This window comes from Mastomys coucha, unplaced genomic scaffold (assembly GCF_008632895.1).
Source record: "Mastomys coucha isolate ucsf_1 unplaced genomic scaffold, UCSF_Mcou_1 pScaffold23, whole genome shotgun sequence".
NCBI lineage: Eukaryota > Metazoa > Chordata > Mammalia > Rodentia > Muridae > Mastomys > Mastomys coucha.
In genome coordinates, this window is record NW_022196906.1 from 1,793,837 (window position 1) to 1,813,791 (window position 19,955).

The following is a 19,955-nucleotide window of genomic DNA, read 5'->3' on the forward strand; positions in this document are numbered from 1 at the left end:
AAACCAACAAACACCCAAGAGCACTGGCACAAGTGTAGACACACACAGTAGCTGAGAGTTGTTATTGCACATGCCTGACAGCAGCACACATCTCAACCCTTACGAGCTGTCTATTCCCATGGACAGACAGCTGGATGTAATCCAGGCTCCTAAGGTGTCACTCTGTGGCAATACCACTGCATTCTTGGATTTCAGGTAGTCTTGTAGAGCTCAAATACAAGTTCCAAAGCTCACAGAAAGAAGGTGACTCTAAATCCTAGGACCAGAATTTATGTTTCATTATCTTTACATCTACATTCTCAGGTGAATTCTTCCTCTTTACATTTAGGATATTAGTATGTATTATATCATTTAATGTATATAAAGAAATGACATCATGTTTAATTGTTAAGATAATTCATTCATTATACCTTTGTACATTGTTCAATGCTTAAAAGCAGTGTGTACACATATTTAAAACCATAGGAGAATACAATAACTTTATATGCAATTATTTGAAACCAAAATATTATCATTTCCTAAATATATAACTTAAATTGTAAATATTTAAACTACTGAAAAGTAAACTTCCTCATAAAAATATTTAATACCTACCACCAAATACCCCATTGTAATATAAACTTTTTTAAGGAACACAGTGCTGGAGTTACACATTTATTAAAATAGAAATGCAAGGAGACCATCAACAAGAACAACTAACAGCAGAGATACTGAACTAACGTCTCCAACGCAGACTGACTACATGCTCTGTGTGGAGCATTGCAGTAACTGTCACTTTGCTAAGTCCTCCTGTATTGCCTCAGATTTACTGATTTTTAAGAAACAGTGCTGCTCCACACTGAATCCACTGGTCCTGGTTACCACCACAGGGAACATCAATGTTGGTCACCACACGATCCCTCTCAGCACTTGTATAAACAGGCAAAGAGATGCATTCATCAGGGGAATACGGACCATATGAACTCTGTTCAAAAGAAAAGAATAGTTGAAAAATACAGCAACAAATTCACACCTTCCAATTCTTAGGCTGTATTAAATATTAGACATTTCAACCAAAGATTACTATGATAAGCTCCTATATCCCATAGCAGTTCACAAATACCCAATCATGGCTCCTTTAAAAACTTGTCTATATGAACTAGGATAACAGCTCACTGGCAAGCACGAGGACCTGAGTTAAAGTTCCTAATAATTACATAGAAGGCAGACACATAATACAGGCAACTCTAGTGTTCCTAGGAGATGAGGCTGAGACAGGAGAGCTCACTGGTTACCTAGCTGGTGTGTGGAGTGGGACTTAACAACAAAGACCCACCTCAAAGGTGAAGAGTACAGTCTTCTGACTTCCCCAATGTGCCCAACTGTTTGTGCTCTGTCTCCTCCTTCCCTTCCTCCCTCCATCCGTCTGTCTCTCTCTCTCATACATGCAGATGTAGTCATACACACACACACACACACACACACACACACACTCTAAAACTTTCCTTTAGCCCCAAATACTGGAATATTTTAAAAATTAAACATATAACTTCACCTGTAAATTTCTATAAACATAAGAATACATTTCTAAGTAGGAATATGCCTACAAAGAACTTCCATTTCTCATTTGTTACCACAGTAAAGTTCAGTCTAGAAGGGATAGATTAAATAAAAGTGCTGTAATCTCCCTTTGTGTTTCACACTGTGCATGTCTCTGGTACACTCCTAGAGCTACTGCTTTCGTAGCAAGCTGGGGGACTCAGGCATGTCTGCTGTAGCTCAGTGCAAGTGTCTTGCTGGTGGTGCGCTTGTCTGCCTTCACCCAGGAGCCATTCAAGTTGCTTGCTGACTTTGCTGGCATTGCTGCCTGTCATATGTTCACTGTGTCTCTAAGTATGTCAGTGTGTTGCAAGCTCGCATCCAATTTCTCCTATAGAGGTAAAATGAATGACTACTGTGATAATCCTTGGTTTCTTTCAAGAGAAGATACCATCAAAGATCATCATTTGGTTGCCAGGAGTGTCTAGCCATGTTTTATCTAGAATTTTTCTGTGACTGAATCTCAGAAATAGGCAATTTTTTCAAAGGAGAATTTTCTTTTTTTTTTTTTTTTTTGGTTTTTTTTTCGAGACAGGGTTTCTCTGTGTAGCCCTGGCTGTCCTGGAACTCACTCTGGAGACCAGGCTGGCCTCGAACTCAGAAATCCGCCTGCCTCTGCCTCCCAAGTGCTGGGATTAAAGGCGTGCGCCACCACCGCCCGGCTCAAAGGAGAATTTTCAAACAAGTTTGTAATAATGCTTCCAACTAAAATCTAACACTGGTGTTTGATCTGAACATATGATCTCATTCAACCAGTGAATTATTAGTGTTTTAGGGCTAGAATGAAATTTAAAAAGGACTATTCTTTTTAAATTCTTTTACTATTTTTACTAAATTTTTACTATTCTTTTACTATTCAGTAATCTTCTAATTACTGGAATGGATTAGATGGATACAGAGTTTACCCATAGTAAGGATGACCCATGATATGCTCAGTTATTATCTTTAAAATAGACGCAATCATTTATGGAAATGCATGGTTTCAGGATATGGAATACTTAGAAGCTAAGTATTTTGTTTCCCTAGGTGAAAAGGACATGTGAACTTGGCATATGCTACAGGAAGCTGGAGGCTTATTCATGTACACATCTTACTCTTTGGACTGCTATTTCTACCACTTCTGAAATCAACTAGAAAAATTCATCCCTTTCACACCTCTGTTGATAGTGGATGATACTATGGCAAAGATAAACAGCTTTCTTCCAGGAAAATATTTTTTAAATCCTATTTTAACTCTTAAGTGAGCATTATATGAACTTTTTTCTTTTCCAACATGAGGATTCTGCTGAGATCCTCTCGTCATTGGCATAAATCACTTCAGTCTATTTGGCATCCCTGAATTTTAACCTACTGCACATACAACAAAGCTTGCACTTTATATAGGTCATTTCCCCTAATGAACGCAGCCACCTGCCCCGAGTCTTCCTGGTTGTCTCTAGTTTGTGTGACTGTGGTGGGTTACCCCGCGTACCATATGACAGTGCTGTGTGTGCTCATGGTGCACCTATGTCAGAGGCTTGTATACACAGATGGGAAGAATGTCCTTCCTTGCAGCTTACAACTCAGTTAGGAAATACATATACATCAAATATCCAGAACATAACTTTTAAGGAAAGAGTACCAAAATTAAGTCTTCTGGGCTATCATCCTAACAAGGTTTATGAGAAAATGAATTCTTAGGTGGATTGCTTGCAAAATGTAGGGTGTGGACTAGAGAGAACCTGAGACTCCTGCCACTGAATTGGCTCTCTTCTTCAATGCTGCACAGGATTCAGAACTCAGAGCATCAAGTACAAAATTTTTTTCTACTGATACAGCTACTACAGTCTTTACAAAGAACAGACAGACATTACACATTCAGTGGACTATGGTGGCGTGAAGCTTCACGCTGGAGAAAGTCAGTTCTCTTGAGCATCTGATGTCTGTGGAAACCTAAGCCCAGGCAGCGCAGTGAAAGGCTGCCAACAGACACCAGGACAGGAAAACTCTGACTTCTGGGATAGCTGAATAGAGTTGCTCTCATTTTCTGAGCTTAAATGATCCAAGCCTAGGCAGAGCCAATGATCTGGTCAACATCAAAATGCCTATGGTTCCTTAGGTGTACTGTGTAACTGCATTAAATACTGATGATTCAGTCTCTCTTTAATACATTTATTTTATTAGCCAAAGAATCAGACTAGCTAGGCTACGGTATTTGTATAAAATTAAAATTTTATGAAAACTATTAACAAATAAACTGCCCATTTAACAAAAATGAGATACATGAAGACTACAAATAGGCCATGATAGTACATAAAAATATTATGTATATAAAATTCAATAATTAAAACCTATATATTATGACTGCATTACAATTACAATAAACAGAAACTAGTCAGCTGGCTGAGCTCAGTAATGAAGCTCAAGTCTAAAGTGTGACACTAGTTTGGCCCAGTTATCGTTCATGCATTCTGTCTTGTGTGAGCAAGCATGCTGCATAAGTATCCATTACTTCTTCCCTTCCCTTATTCCTTTGCTACAGAGGGTGATGTTGGGACTTGGGATTTTTCAGGAGCTCATTAAAGGCTTCTGAGCCAAGAAATAAAGTAACTTCATATATGAATGGAAAGTTCTAGCCACTGCTGGGGCAGGGGCTACAGAACAGAGGCAGGGAGACTGATCAAGAAGGCTTTTCAAAATCTATTTGCATGTTAATCTGTATTTTAATACATCTTCAGTTTCACAGAAACAATAGTAAGCATGAACTTTGCTCTTTGGATATTTTAAAACTATTCTGTACACATTTTAAAATGCTTAAGCAGCTGTATAATAGCTTGTGTACATTTCTTCCTGTTACTAGAAAATTGACAAATAATTTAGTGTCTTTTTTTAAAAAATTTATTTTATTGGATACTTTCTTTGTTTACATTTCAATTGTTAACCCCTTTCCCAGTCACTCCCTCACTGCCCCTGCTGAAATCCCCCCTATCTCACCATCTCTCCCCTGCTTCTATGAGGGTATTCCCCCACCTACCCACCTACTCCCTCCTTCCCACCATCGAATTCCCCTACAAGTGAGGCATCGAGTCTTCACAGGGACCAAGGACCTCTCCTCGAATTGATGATATGCACTTATCAGTGTGTACATACCATGTGTGTTCTTTTGTGATTGGGTTACCTCACTCAGGATATTTTCTAGTTCCATTCATTTGCTTAAGAATTTCATGAATTCATTGTTTTTAATAGCTGAGTAGTACTCCATTGTGTAAGTGTACCACAATTTCTGTATCCATTCCTCTGTTGAAGGACATCTGGGTTCTTTCCAGCTTGTGGCTATTATAAATAAGGCTGCTATGAACATAGGGAAGCATTTGTCCTTTTTTATATTTTGTAGCATCTTCTGGGTATATGCTCAGGAATGGTATAGCTGGGTCCTCAGGTAATATTATGTCCAATTTTCTGAGGAACTGCCAGACTGATTTCCATAGTGGTTGTAACAGCTTGCAATCCTATCAGCAATGGAGGAGTGTTCCTCTTTCTCCACATCCTTACCAGAATCTGTTGTCACCTGAGTTTCTTATCTTAGCCACTCTGACTGGTATGAGGTGGAATCTCAGGGTTGTTTTGATTTGCATTTCCCTGATGATTAAGGATGTTGAACATTTCTTTAGGTGCTTCTCGGGCATTTGGTATTCCTCAGTTGAGAATTCTCTGTTTAGCTTTGTTCTCAATTTTTAATAGTTATTTGGTTCTACGGAACCTAACTTCTTGAGTTCTTTTAATATATTGGATATTAGCCCTCCATCAAATATAGGGTTGGTAAAGACCTTTTCCCAATTTGTTGCTTGCCGTTTTGGCCTACTGACAATGTCCTTTCTTTACCTTACAGAAGCATTGCAATTTTATGAGGTCCCATTTGTCAATTCATGATCCTAGTGCATAAGTCATTTGTGTTCTGTTCAGGAAAATTTACCTGTGCCCATGAACTCGAGGCTTTTTCCCACTTTCTCTTCTATTACTTTCAGTGTATCTCGTTTTATGTGGAGGTCCCTGATCCACTTGGACTTGAGCTTTGTACAAGGAGGTAAGAATCAATTTGCATTCTTCTACATGCTGACCACCAGTTGAACCAGCACCATTTGTTGAAAATATTGTCTTTTTTTCCATTGGATGGTTTTAGCTCCTTTGCCAAAGATCAAGTGGCCATAGGTGTGTGGGTTCATTTCTGGGTCTTCAGTTCTATTCCATTGATCTACCTGTCTCTGTACCAATACCATGGAGTAGTTTTTTGTTTTTTTGTTGTTTTTATTTAATCATTGTTGCTCTGTAATACAGCTTGAGGTCAGAGATGGTGATTCCACCAGAATTTCTTTCTTTTATTGTTGAGAATAGTTTTTACAATCCTGGGTCTTTTTTGTTATTCCAAATGAATTTGAGTATTGCTCTTTCTAACTCTATGAGGAACTGAGTTGGGATTTTGATGGGGATTATATTGAATCTGTATTTTATTTTCAGCAAGATGGCCATTGTTACTATATTAATCCTGCCAATCCATGAGCATGGGAGATCTTTCCATCTTCTGAGATCATCTTCCATTTCTTTCTTAAGAGACTTGAAATTCTTGTCATAAAGATCTTTCACTTGCTGGGTAAGAATCACATCAAAGTATTTTATATTACTTGTGACTGTTGTGAAGGGTGTCATTTCCCTAATTTCTTTCTCAGCCTGTTTATCCTTTGAGTGTAGAAAGGACACTGATTTGAGTAAATTTTATATCCAGCTACTTTTCTGAAGTTGTTTACCAGGTTTAGGAACTCTCTGGTGGAATTCTTGGCGTCACTTAAGTATACTATCCTAACACTTGCGAATAATGATATTTTGTCCTCTTCCTTTCCAATCTGTATCCCTTTGACCTTCTTTTGTTGTCTAATTGCTGTGGCTAGTTCAAGTACTATATTGAACAGATAGGGATAGAGTGGGCAGCTTTGTCTAGTCTCTGATTTTAGTGGGATTGCTTCAAGTTTAGTTTGATGTTGGCTACTTTTTTGCTGTATATTGCTTTTACTATGTTTAGGTATAGGCCTTAAATTCCTGATCTTTCCAAGACTTTTAACATGAAGGGATGTTGAATTTTTTCAAATGCTTTTCAGCATTTAATGAAATGATCATGTGGTATTTTTTCTTTGAGCTTGTTTATGTAGTGGATTACATTGATGGATTTCTGTACATTGAACCATGCCTGTACTCCTGGGATAAAGCCTACTTGATGGTGGTAAATGATTGTTTCTATGTTTTCTTGGATTTGGTTTATGGAAATTTATTGAGTATTTCTGCATCAGTGTTCATAAGAGAAAGTGGTCTGAATTTTTCTTTCTTTGTTGAGTCTTTGTGTGGTTTAGGTATAAGCATAATTGTGGCTTCATAGAGTGAATTGGGTAGTGTTCCTTCTGTTTTTATTTTGTAGAATAGTTTGAAGAGTATTGGTATTAGGTCTTCTTTGAAGGTCTAATAGAATTGTGTACTAAACCCATCTGATCCTGGGCTTTTTGTAGTTGGGAGACTTTAAATGACTGCTGCTATTTCTTTAGCAGTTATGGGACTGTTTAGATCATTTATCTTATCCTGATTTAACTTTGGTACCTGGTATCTGTCTAGAAAATTGTTCATTTCATCCAGATTTTCCAATTTGGTTGAGTATAGGCTTTTTAGTAGGATCTGATGATTTTTTAAAATTTCTTCAGATTTTGTTGTTTTGACTACCTTTTCATTTCTGATTTTTTCTCTGTACCTTCTGGTTAGTCTGGCTAAGGGTTTATCTATCTTGTTGATTTTCTCAAAGAACCAGGTCCTGGTTTTGTTGATTCTTTGTACAGTTCTTTTTATTTCTACTTGGCTGATCTCAGCCCTGAGTTGAATTATTTCCTGCCGTCTACCACTCTTGGGTGTATTTGCTTCTTTTTGTTCTAGTGTTTTCAGATGTAGTGTTAAGCTGCTAGTGTATGCTCTCTCCAGTTTCTTTTTGGAGGCACTTAGAGCTATGAGTTTTCCTCTTAGCACTGCTTTCATTGTGTCCCATAAGTTTTGGTATGAATTCATTTTCACTGAATTCTCAATAGTCTTTAATTTCTCTCTTTCTTTCTTCCTTTCTTTCTTCATTTCTTTCTTCTTCCTTTCTTTCTTCTTCTTTCTTCTTCCATCCTTTCTTTCTCTCTTTCTCTCTCTCTCTCTTTCTTTCTTTCTTTCTTTCTTTCTTTCTTTCCTTTCTTCCTTGATTAAGTTACCATTGAGTAGAGCATTGTTCAGCTTCCATGTGTATGGGGTTTTCTGGTTTTTATTTTTGTTGTTACTGAAGACCAGCCTTAGTCCAGGGTGATCTGACAGGAGGTGTGGGATTATTTAAATCTTCTTGTATCTGTTGAGGCCTATTTTCTGACTGATTATATGGTCAATTTTGGAGAAGATACCATGAGGTGCTAAGAAGAGGTATATTCTTTCATTGTAGGATGATATACTCTATAGATATCTCTTCATAACTTGTTAGCTTCACTATGTCTCTGTGGAGAGCGGTCGAGCGGGAGAGGCATTCGCCATGACAAGATGGTGCCTACTTCCACTGTAACTCCTGGTAAACAACTGTTTGCACATGTGCGTAGAGAACTGTTTGCGCATGTGCGTAGAATGAAAAGACGCCGAGTCACGGCCCATCCCAGGGCGTCACGTGGGGTGATGAGCGAACAGCCAATCATGGGCAGACACGCCGCGCTGTGGGCGGACACGCCGCACTGTGGTGTATATAAGCAGTGCGGATTATTGGCTCGACCCTTTTTTCCCTCTGGAAGAGGGCAGTAAACGTTGTTGCAGAAGGATCCTAGTGTCCACGTGTCTTCTTCTTGTTGGCAAGACGACTGCGCGGGGCACAGTTGGTGCCGGAAACCCGGGATGCCGGGGGAGCCTTACAACAGCTGGTAGGATTCAGAACTGCAGGACAAGGTAAGCTCTGAGAGGCATGCTGTTCGGTTTTAATTCCTCCAACCCTTCCTCAAGGTTAGAGATTGCAGCCAAAGCCGCAGTAATCGTGCTAGTGGCGCTTGTTACAATGTCTATTTGGCATTTGATACATTCTTGCCTGGAGGATGAGAAATGCCCAGCCTCTGTGGCGTCGGGGGCACTTGAGGAGTTACAAGATAGCATGTCAGAAACAGAGGGGAGAGTGGGGGCTAGCCAGAATAAAAGGGAGAGAAAATATGGGAGAGTGGAGGCTAGCCAGGATAAAAGGAAGAGAAAGAAGAGAAAAAAGGATATACCCAAGAGTACAGGCCCTTCAGCTCGACCTGCGGAAGCGAGAGATAAGGGAAAGGACGCCCTGGGAGAGAAAAGTAGAGAAAGGGATGGAGCTTTGAGACGGAAGCCCCTCGAGCCTGATAGCTCTGAGGAATTGAGCCCCTCCGAAGAGGAGGACTTGGAGGGAGAAGCAGCTCGCTATCATCCGGATGAGCATTTGCCGCCTCTCCAGAATCGAAAGCGAAAGGGAGCTATAGATCAGAGCCGCGGAACACTTTATGCTGTCCTACCTGCTCTTCCAAGTGCACAGGGCCTGGGTTTCCCTAGCGGACATTGAGGGTTCGATGCCCACACCCTGGCTTACGGAGGAGGCCGTGTGGGTTTCTCAATGGCCCCTATCCTCTGAAAAGCTGAAAGCTGCTACAAGGCTGATTGTGGAGCAGCTGCAGCTAGGTCATTTAGAACCATCCACCTCGCCCTGGAACACACCCATTTTTGTTATAAAAAAGAAATCGGGGAAGTGGAGACTTCTCCATGATCTAAGAGCCATTAATACACAAATGCGGCTGATGTTAAGAGATATCAAAGAAAAGAGATTGTTACTTTGTGTTATTTTTGTTGTTAGAGGTAGAATTATACTTGTGTGGCTATCTTCTTTTGGCTTTATTGAATGAAAATCACTTTCTTGCTCTTTCTAGGGTGTAGTTTCCCTCCTTGTGTTGCAGTGTTGGAGTTTTCCATCTATCATCCTCTTTAAGGCTAAATTTGTGGAAGGATATTGTGTAAATTGGTCTAGTCATAGAATATCTAGGTTTCTCCATCTTAGGGTCTATATGACATCTGCCCAAGATCTTCTGGCTTTTATCATCTCTGGTGAGAAGTCTTGTATAATTCTGATAGGTCTGCCTTTGTATATTACTCGATCTTTTCCCGTAATGCTTTTAGAATTCTTTTCTTGTTTTGTGCATTTGGTATTTTGACTATTATGTGTCGGGAGGAATTTCTTTTCTGGCCCAGTCTGTTTGGAGTTCTGTAGGCTTTTTATATGTTTATGGGCATCTCTTTTTTTAGGTTAGGGAAGTTTTCTTCCATAATTTTGTTGAAGATAATTACTGGCCCTTTAAGTTGGGAGTCTTTGCTCTCTTCTATACCTTAGGTTTTGTCTTCTCTTTGTGTCCTGGATTTCCTGGAATTTTTTGTGTTAGGAGCTTTTTGCTTTTTTGCAAAACTGTGTGACTACTGTGCCAATGTTTTCTATGGTATCTTCTCTTGTATGCACTCTTCTGTCTTCTTGTATTCTGTTGGTGATGCTTGCATCTATGACTCCTAATCTCTTTCCTAGGTTTTCTATCTCTAGGTTGTCTCCCTTTGTGTTTTCTTTATTGTTTCTATTTCCATTTTTAGATCCTAGATGGTCTTGTTCAATGTCTTCACCTTTTTGGTTGTTTTTTTTCTGTAATTCTTTAAGGGATTTTTGTGTTTCCTATTAAAGGGCTTCCACTTGTTTACCTGTGCTCTCCTGTATTTCTTTAAGGGAGTTAAAGTCCTCTATCATCATCATGAAATGTGATTTTAAATCAGAGTCTTGTTTTTCTGTTGTGATGGTGTTTCCAGGACTTGCTATGGTGGGAAATTGGGTTCTGATGATGCCAAGTAGCCTTGCTTTCTGTTGCTTATGTTTTTGTGCTTGCCTTTCACCATCTGATTATCTGTAGTACTACCTGCCCTCGCTGTCTCTGACTGGAGCCTGTTCCTCCTATGATCCTGGTTGTGTCAGAACTCCTCAGAGTTCAGCTGTCTTTGTGATCCTGTTATTCTGGGATTCTGTCATCCTAAGATTCTGGGTGTGCCAGAGTTCCTGGGAGTCAAGCTGCCTCTGGGATCCTGAAATCCCGGTGTGACCAAACTCCTGAGATCCTATGATCCTGGCCATGTTAGAGACCCTGGGAGTTGAGCTTCATCTGGGTGTTGTGGGACTGGGTGCAGAGCTAGTACCCAAGGTCTGCTTACGGCACCAGCTCAGACAGGAAGGAATCTGTGCCACTGGGCAGGCAGGGGTTCCTGCATCCCTGGATCCTGCTGTTCCCAGTTACTCCTGATGTTGAGGTGTTGGGGAAGATATTGTGGCCTTCTCACCTATGATCCTGGGTGTGTTAAAACCCCTGGGAGTCAAGTTTCTTCTGGATGCTGTGGGACTGGGTGTGGAGCTAGTGCCCAAGGTCTGCTCAGGGAATGGGCTCAGACAGGAAGGAACCAAGAATTTAGTGTTTTAAGAGAACTGACCTACAGCCAGAGTCCTGACCCTGTGGCTAACAGGCACTACTCTTCTAGAGGCTTCCAGAGAGGGTGTCTGTCCTGCACTCCTGGCTTCTAGAGGCTCCTTTCATTCTGTCTTTTCAAGTTTTCCTCTCTGTCCTCTCAACTTTTACAGTCTTCTTCAGAGTTCGCTTGTCTCCTTTTGTACAGACCCCCATGAGGATGCTGGCCCTATCTGGGTACCCAGGATGTGCTACCATGTGGAAAGCTTTGACCTAATCCATCTTCAGAGAGGGTACAACTTTGAGCATCATTTACAGCCTAAGATCAAAAACCAAATAACCCATAAATTTCTGAAAAAAGACAAATATTCTTTTGATCTCATTTCTTTATCTGAAAGTCATCCCAACACTGGAGGGAACGAATCTGCATGGGTGGGAGGAGCCTCCCAGGATCGTGCTCTTTTGTCTCTCTGAACAGTGACAGATAGTGACTGCTACAACTCTTAACATTATGTTCAAACACCCAGGTGCTCTTGATCTTTGTTAAAAAAACAAACAAACAAAAAAAATAAGTGGAAACCTCAATGTGGCATTTCCTAATGAGAAACTGTATTTTTCCTGCAGTGAACAACAGTTCTGCTGCTCATTGGAGGGAGGATTACAGTCTATCTATACATCCATTTTCAGTCTTAAGCTTCAGATGTAAGAAGGTACATGCCTCATCTAAAATTGCATCCTATTTTAAAGACACAGGTATGCCTCTAGATTCCACTACTGAAGGAAGAATTGTCACTGAAACTGCTGATATGCTGTGAGGCCAGGCCTCTGACATGTATTACTCTGGCTTGGTGTATGAGTTACTTTCTTACTGCCAAGATAAATACTGTGACCCAGGCAATTTATAGAAAGAAGCCTTTATTTGGGCTGATGGTTCCAAACAGTAAGAGTCCCTGAACTCTTACTGGCAGAACAGAGACATAGAAGGTAGAGCTGGAGGCCGAGAACTTGGAACTGTAACAAGAAGCAGGGAGTACAAACTGAGGCTTGCATCTGGCTTTTAAGCCTCAGAGCCCATCCCCAGTAACTGATTCCTCCAGAATGTCACACCTCTTCAAGCATCACTAACAAGTGGCATCCTCATTTCAGTGCCACACCCAGCTGCTATGCAAAGGCCTTGACCTGTATGGTTCACGAGACTTGAAACTGCAGAAAGTGCGTGTCTAAGAGGCATGCACAGGAAGGCTCATGGCACACTATCACCCAGTTCTTAAGCTCAAGGTTGGCTCTAATCGTACACTTTTTTTTTTTTTTAAGAAAACTGTTTCCAAAACAAAATGGCTTAATAAATCTTTACCTCTTCAAAAATAAAATACTTTGACTACAAATTTGTTACAGTGAAGGTAAAATGCGAAAGTAAACTAAAACCACACAAGCCACGATATCCTTATCCAGAAAAGTAAACTCCAAGAGTGAACCAATGAGATTGGAAGCTGTGTATCCAAAGGCTTACCTGTGGAGTCCAGCCCATGTAGCAAGGAAGAACTGATGACACACTAGGAGAATCGTGCTGGTTCTCTGAAAGGCGATTGCCATCAAAACTGCACCCTTCCAGTAACAGGCCACTGATCTGCACACAGAGGAAGAGAGTGTTACAATATAAACTAAATTCTGAAGTACCAGGCAAACAATGTTGGAGGTTAGGTTCAAAGGCTCAGTGCCCCAAATGCTGTGAAAACAGATTAGGGCCTTTTGTTTGAAGAACACACAAGATCTGAACTTATTCAATGTGAACGTTCTTTAGACAATTCTTTCTTTTAACTAACATTCTATGAAAAATCCACAAATGTCAGGTTAATTGGAAATATAACAAAAAAAAAAATACAAATTAACTCTTTTCCAGGAAGTGGGAAAGAGAAGCCTAATCAAAGAATAACCAAGTGGTTCCTACATATCTTCTAACACTTTTTATTTTATTAATGAGTTATAACTCAGTATCCTCCTCTTTAAAACATGGGAAGAATATCTATCTGAAATGACTGCTGTGAAGATTATTATAAACCAAGGAGTAGAGTGTTAACAATAAAATCTCCCCATGTAAGAACAGACCTTGCATCTTGCCTGGGCAGCACAGTAGAGGTGACCCTGAGGTAGGAGGCATGGGTGAGCAGGCCCTGTGAGCCTGAGCTTGGGTGAGCTGGTCCCACCACTTATCTGTTGTTTGATGACAAGGAAAGGATAGGGAGAGATGCTTTGAGATATGCTGCTCCGATCTACTAGACCCCAGACATCTACAGCAGGCTGGTGAGAGCTGGCCCTGGCCCTGCCCCTGACCTACTGCAATACCTAGAAGAGCAGGTCCTGTACCTCTCCTGGGCAGCATAGTAGAGCTACCCTCAATATGGGGTTTGTGGGTGAGCCAGTTCTGCCTCTTGTCTGCTGTCCTGTGGCATAGCGAGGGAAAGATGCTTCCCCCTCCCCCCAGCCCTCACCCCTTGCCAGCTACAGGAGGTGGGAGGGCTGGCCCTGGGGTCATGACAGGAGGAGTTCTGGCCCTGCACTCTAAAGAGCCTGCTCTGAACTCCCCTTAGCAGTAGAGTATAGCTGGCCCTGCGTGCCGGGATTGTTAGTAAGCCAGCCCTGAGGATGTGAGGTCAGGAGACCCAGTGGGCTTACCAGATCCAGGGTTTTGAATTGGCCACCCCAACATCTACCCCATCAATGAACTCCTGGAGCCCCTGAAAAGGCTGGTCCTAGAAATCTAAAACTACAGGATTTCCATGACACAGGGCCACAGGCTACCCGAGAGAAGGACTAAACTGGAAAGGAGTAAATTATGCCTGACACTGTCAGATACATAGAAACATTCAGTAAGTTTCAGCCAATGATATCTAGGCATATACAATTATATAAACAATCTACTGAAGTGAGACAAATCAAAAGGTTAAGTAGAAATTACTTGGATAATTCTTAACAGAGGACTTTACAATACTTCCTAGATAACTGAGTCTATTCTATTATCTCATTTATATATACAGGAAATAAAATCTTGGAGTCCATTAGGGATCACCCAAATGTGATTTACATGTCTGTACATACTTAGGGCATAGTTTTACTGTTTATAAATGCAATTAGCAATTATAAAATTTATTTATTTTTCCTCCAACCTGAATACAAAAAGTTACTGCTGTATGCCCTACTGCACAAACTATTTCAGCATTGATTTTAAGGTATTTCTATTCTGTTATTTTGTCTATTTCTTCTAATGAGTTTTACATTATTTTATTTTTTCCCTCTAGATCAGCAAATCAAAATTTGTTTTTAGCAAATTTGTCTTAAAAGAAAGTTCTTTATATCAAAATTCAATGACAATAGACAATTTTCACACAGAATACATAACAGAGAAAGAGCATGAATAAAGGTACATGTGTAATTACAAAATAATACACATTTTTCTCCTCTTTAAAAGAGAGTTCATATAGCTATGAATATAATTGTCAGCTCAATAACCTTAAAATTAAATCTATATAACAAAACCCTGATGCTATATTGGAATACAATGTGATGATGTGTGATGGCTATTCCTGGTTGTCAAATTGACTACACCTGGAATGAACTATAATCCAGAAATGGAGGGCACACCTGTGATCCAGATCTTGAGGCTGGAAGACACAGGCTTCTGACCCATACCTTGACATGGAGATCTTGAGGCAAAGTGGCCATGAAAAGTTTAGGCCCAGGCAAAACTTTGTCATTGTTTTGTCATTGTACAAAACTAAAGTCATTGTAGTACATGACTTTAATCTCAGGAGACTGAGGCAAGCAGCTCTCTAAATTCAAGACCAGCCTGGGACAAAGCAAGTTCCAGATCCAGGTCTGGTGGCACACACCTTTAATCTGGGCCACACCTTTTGCTGGAGGCCTACATAAGGACACTAGAAGAAGGAAGACTCACTCTTCTTTGCCTGCTTGTACTTACTAGCCAGAACATCTGTTGGAACCTACATCTTCAGGATTCCAGCTTACACAGAAAACAGCTGAAACAACTACCCTCATGGAACTGACCAACTATTAGATTTTTGGACTTCCCATTCACAGCTACCCATTCTTGGGTTAGTTGGACAGTAGACTATAAGTCATTACAATAAATTCCCTTCATATATAGAAATATCCTATAAGCTCTGTGACTCTAGAGAATCCTGACTAATATACTTGGGCTGGGGATGTAGTTCAGAGGTAGAGTACTTCTTAACATGGAAGGTTAAGAATGTCCTGGGTTCACAACTAATACAGAAGTAGAGGCTCACAGCCATCCATTGGACTGAGTAGAGGGTCCCCAATAAAGGAGTTAGAGAAAGGACTGAAGGAGCTAAAGGGTTTGCAGCCCCTTAGGACAAACAACAATATGAACTAACTAGTACTCTCAGAGCTCCCAGGGACTAAACCAACAACCAAGGAGTACACATGATGGGACTGATGGCTCCGGCAGCATGTGTATAGTAGAGGATGGCCAAGTCAGTCATCAATGGGAGGAGAGGCCCTTGGCCCTGTGAAGGTTCTGTGCCCAGTGTAGGGGAATGCCAGGGCCAGTAAGCAGGAGAGGGTGGAGTGGTGAGCAGGGGGAGGGGGGAGGGAACAGGGGTTTGTTCTTGTTGTTTTTTTTGGTATTTTTTTTGGGGGGGGAGGGGAAACTGGGAAAGGAGAAGTCATATGACATGTAAATAAAGAAAATATCTAATAATAATAATAGAAAAGAATGTCCTGAGTTCAATCCACAGCACCAAAGCCAAAATAAATGAAGGAAAGGAGGAAAGGGAGGGAGAAAATGATACCAGTCATAACCATTAAAAAGAAATGAGAGGATTAGAATTTTGCATCAAACCAAAAGTTGATGCAACAATCTGTGTATATGTACATGCCTTTCTATGTAGTAATAAGTATAAATACATTGCTGATTTTACAACATGTACATATACTTCTGTGTATATATTACACAGAGGTGCAGGGATAAGCTGTGTAGAAATATTTTTATATAAATGGAATTAAGTTTGTATTATACTGAAGTAAATGTAAGCTGTATAATGTTAGGCTTAAGGACACAAAAAGTCAATGAAAAATTAAGTGTTTCAAGTGAAGGATATCTTTCATATTTTTTGCTGCAGCAGTTCTATATCATTAGGGGGAAAAAAAACCACTTGTCTTAAACTTTATACCTGAAAGTCAAATGAATCACACTTTAAATGTAAAACTATAAAGATAAAAAACTGTCAGGAAAAAAATGAAGGAAACTGTTAGGAGCTGGAGCTTTATCAAAATTCCATGTCAAATCTCTGTATTAGCAGAGAATAATAATAAATATGCAAAGGAACTAAGAGCACACTAGCTGGGGAACAAGCAGGAGTGTTCTCTTAAAGCTTTTAGTATTTTTTCCCTTTGGAAATCCTAGTAAACATATTCTTCTATATTTTTATTTCTAGAATTCAACCTTTATGTCCTCAGAATCAATTTATTAATTTCATCAGCATATCCAACCTGAGCCAAAGTATGCAGTCCAACACCAAATCATAAACTTACTTAATGCATACATACATACATACATACATACTTAAAGTTTTATATTAGATCACATACATCTTATTGTAAGGTCTTTCATGTTGAGCTCTGTTGATCTTATATTATAAGCATTGGTGCCTATGAGGTAGATATGTACATTTCACCTCATGGATGCATTTTAAATTTAAATACCCCAAGTTAGTACCTTAACCTGCAGCTTTGCTTCTTGAAGTCGGCCTTTCCAGGATGCTACAAATTTAAGGCAATCCACAGAGCAGCCTGTTGCCCTATAAAAGCAAGCAGCAAATGTCATGATAAATAACTCTCTATTGCATACATACAGGTCTAGCAATAGAATATGTGGTCAGCAAGCATAAAGCCCAGGCAGCAATCTCTAGAACCAGACCCCAACCCCATAAAAGAATGTCCTTAGGAAATAAAGTAGCATTATATATATATTTTTTTCAATTACTTATTTTGAATATAAATATGAATATATTCAAAATATAATGTATAAATATAAGTATAACATATAAGGTTTTTAACATTAGTTGCTTAAATGTCATTCTTCCTTTGAGATTATAAGTTTCATAGGTAGAGGGCCTTTGGATAGTTTACATCCTACATTTTGATCACAACCCTCAAATTTTAGCACATAAAAGATATTCAGGAAGTTTTTCTTGAATGAACAAAAAAAATTTTCTGAGTAAAGGTCAATACCAGGCTCTAGAACTAAACTCTTTTTCTTCCTCAGAATATTTTAGAAATCCTCCTTATGTTCTGCCTTGTTTACAAAGAGTGCATATATACATTGCAGTAAATCTGAAACTGGCACAAAGACCAGTTTGACCATAAATATCAGCTCTGTTCACCACAAGATTTATCTAGACCAGCCTCCTAAAAGATTGTGTAAAATTTTTTTCAGGTAGTTTAAGTTGGTAATCTTCAGCCACCTGTGGTTATCAAATACTGTGATCTTGACTAATGTGCCTAAGAAAGCAAATCCTTTAGTTTATATAGCTTATGTTTGAATAACTGGCTACTATTTTGGATAGTGCAAATCTGGGTTAAAAAAATGACCAAACTTAGGAATTATTTTTTTTTCAAATTTTAATAAAGCAATGATACCAAAAGTAAAAGTTGACTGTTGTTAAAGGCTAGCTGTTAGGGCTATATATATAGCCTATATAGGCTTCAAGAATAAATTTAATCTTGACAATCAAGACAATATGATTAGAGGTGAATAAATAAAACATAATTACCCAGAGGGGTAAAGTACTCATTCTGACTACCTTGCAGTCTCCTGGCGAAGAGCATTGAGGAATGTGTCCGGATGGAAGAGCTCAGATAAGTCAAGGGTATCAGACAGAAGAGCTTGCTTTTCAGCTTTCTCTACCCAATTCTAGAGGAAGAAGGGGAAGGAAAAACATGGATGTACAGTTATACACAAGCCATTTTCAACCTGTCTGCTATATAGTCATTTTCCAATTGCTTTGAAATAGTGTCTAGAAGAAAATGAGACTTTCACTCTGCCTTGCAAAAGTGTGATGTAGTAATCTACCCACCATAAGCCTCCTTGTGTCTTTGAATTGTACAAATCTGTTCAAAATAAAGCTTAAAATGGGATAGTTCAGGTTGTGTGTGACAGCTGGGGTTGGTCCCTCAACAGTGATGTTTGCTCATGTAAACTGGATACACAGTTGCAAATCCTGAGTCCTGAGGACCCTCTCCTCTCAGCAACACACTGTAGAATGGCCAAGAAGAAATGTGAAATCAAAAGGTTGTAGTCTCTTCACCCCTGCTACTTTACAGATCAGTTCTGCTGCAGTCACACATGTCAACATACAGTATGTTTGATAAAAAACTCAAAAGTTGTCACTTGGAACAAACGTATCAACAGTCTTGTACAATAGCAACTGCACACTTACTTTAACCAACTGTCTATGCACTACAATGTGCAAGTGAGACCTGCCGTTGAAGACACAATGATGTTAACGGTCTTGACTCAGGTGACTGTAGCTGTTAAAGCCAAGAAATAAACCCAGGCATCTTGGTGATTTCTTCTGCTAAGATTTCTGCAAGTCCTAATACTAAAAGGTAGCTTCCTTGTGTTCTCTGCAGCAATCTATAACTTCAGCTAGTGCTCAAAGATGCTATTTCTTCAATAATTTGTTTTACATTATTTATACACAGGCTAAGAAAATCATTAGTGCTACATTAACAGAAAGCAATAATCTCAGTATTCTATAACATCCTATCTCATACCTCTGCAGCTCAGCCAGGCAAGATGAAAGCATCATTATCATTAAAACCAGACTCTTCAGTCTCCACATCTGCATACTATGCATACTAGTCTCAATGTACTTGACTAGCAAAAAGTCTTATGACAAAGATGTGTCTATAGCCTTATAGTAGACTTGTGTTGATTTTTTTAATAAGACTTAAAATGAGTAGATTTGTTTTCTTTTGTTTTTTTTTGTTTTTGTTTTTGTTTTTTGAGACAGGGTTTCCTTGTGTAGCCCTGGCTGTCCTGGAACTTGCTCTGTAGACCAGGCTGGCCTTGAACTCAGAAATTCGCCTGCCTCTGCCTCCCAAGTTCTGGGATTAAAGGTGTGTGCCACCACTGCTCAGCAAAACAAGGTTTTTATAAACAATTGTGAATCTCCTTTTTTTTGTTTTTATTTTGTCATATTCTTTAAAATTTATAAAATATTGTAACAATAAAAATGAGTAGTATAAAAGTTGTTTGATATAAAACAATCAATTAAACAGTCATATGTAGATGCTTGTCAGTAGCAATACTGAAAATACATACGTTTTTCTCAATATAGATTCTAAATAACTCCAAACATATTAACTGTATATTTTAAAATAATATATCACTAGTAGTTTTTTTTTAAATGAACATAAAGAGATAAAGTCTTTTTGTTTGCTTGTTTGTTTTGTTTTTAACAGAGTTTAAAAACTTGGCTCTTACTGTGGTACAAGCCCAAAATAAGAACAATTTTTAGACACTGGAGTTCATTGTAATAAGACTGTACTTCAATGCCCCTCACCAAAGGATTTTACCTCCCTAGTAGCTAAGCTGAGGGCTGACAGTTCTGCTGCACCAAGGAATGAATTGTAGGCACGATTTTTGGATACAGATTTCACGCTTTGGTCAAAGCTATTTGACTTGAGTGATTGTCATCATTCTCAGCCCACAGAGAACAGATTACATTCATTAAGAAATGGTGTGTGGGCTTTGACCCGGAGCCTCCAGTGAGAGCTGCCATCTTCTCTCCAGTGAGTTCCTAAGCCGGGAGCAGT

At 39.4% G+C, this 19,955-nt stretch overlaps 1 protein-coding gene across 4 annotated transcripts in view; it reads right to left on the reverse strand.

The window, feature by feature from the left end:
• Nucleotides 1–641: 641 nt before the first annotated feature.
• Nucleotides 642–19,955, reverse strand: part of Dync2h1 (dynein cytoplasmic 2 heavy chain 1) — a 258,114-nt gene continuing 238,800 nt past the window's right edge. For 2 of the 4 annotated variants that reach the window (XM_031344732.1, XM_031344729.1), the window contains exons 88-91: nt 17,939–18,048; nt 16,852–16,933; nt 12,607–12,723; nt 806–964 (exon numbers count right to left, since the gene is read on the reverse strand). In XM_031344732.1, coding sequence (XP_031200592.1) covers nt 806–964; nt 12,607–12,723; nt 16,852–16,933; nt 17,939–18,048 — 468 coding nt within the window. Of the gene's footprint in view, nt 965–12,606; nt 12,724–16,851; nt 16,934–17,938; nt 18,049–19,955 lie in introns of all 4 variants that reach the window. The other 2 variants (XM_031344730.1, XM_031344731.1) reach the window with 2 other exon arrangements.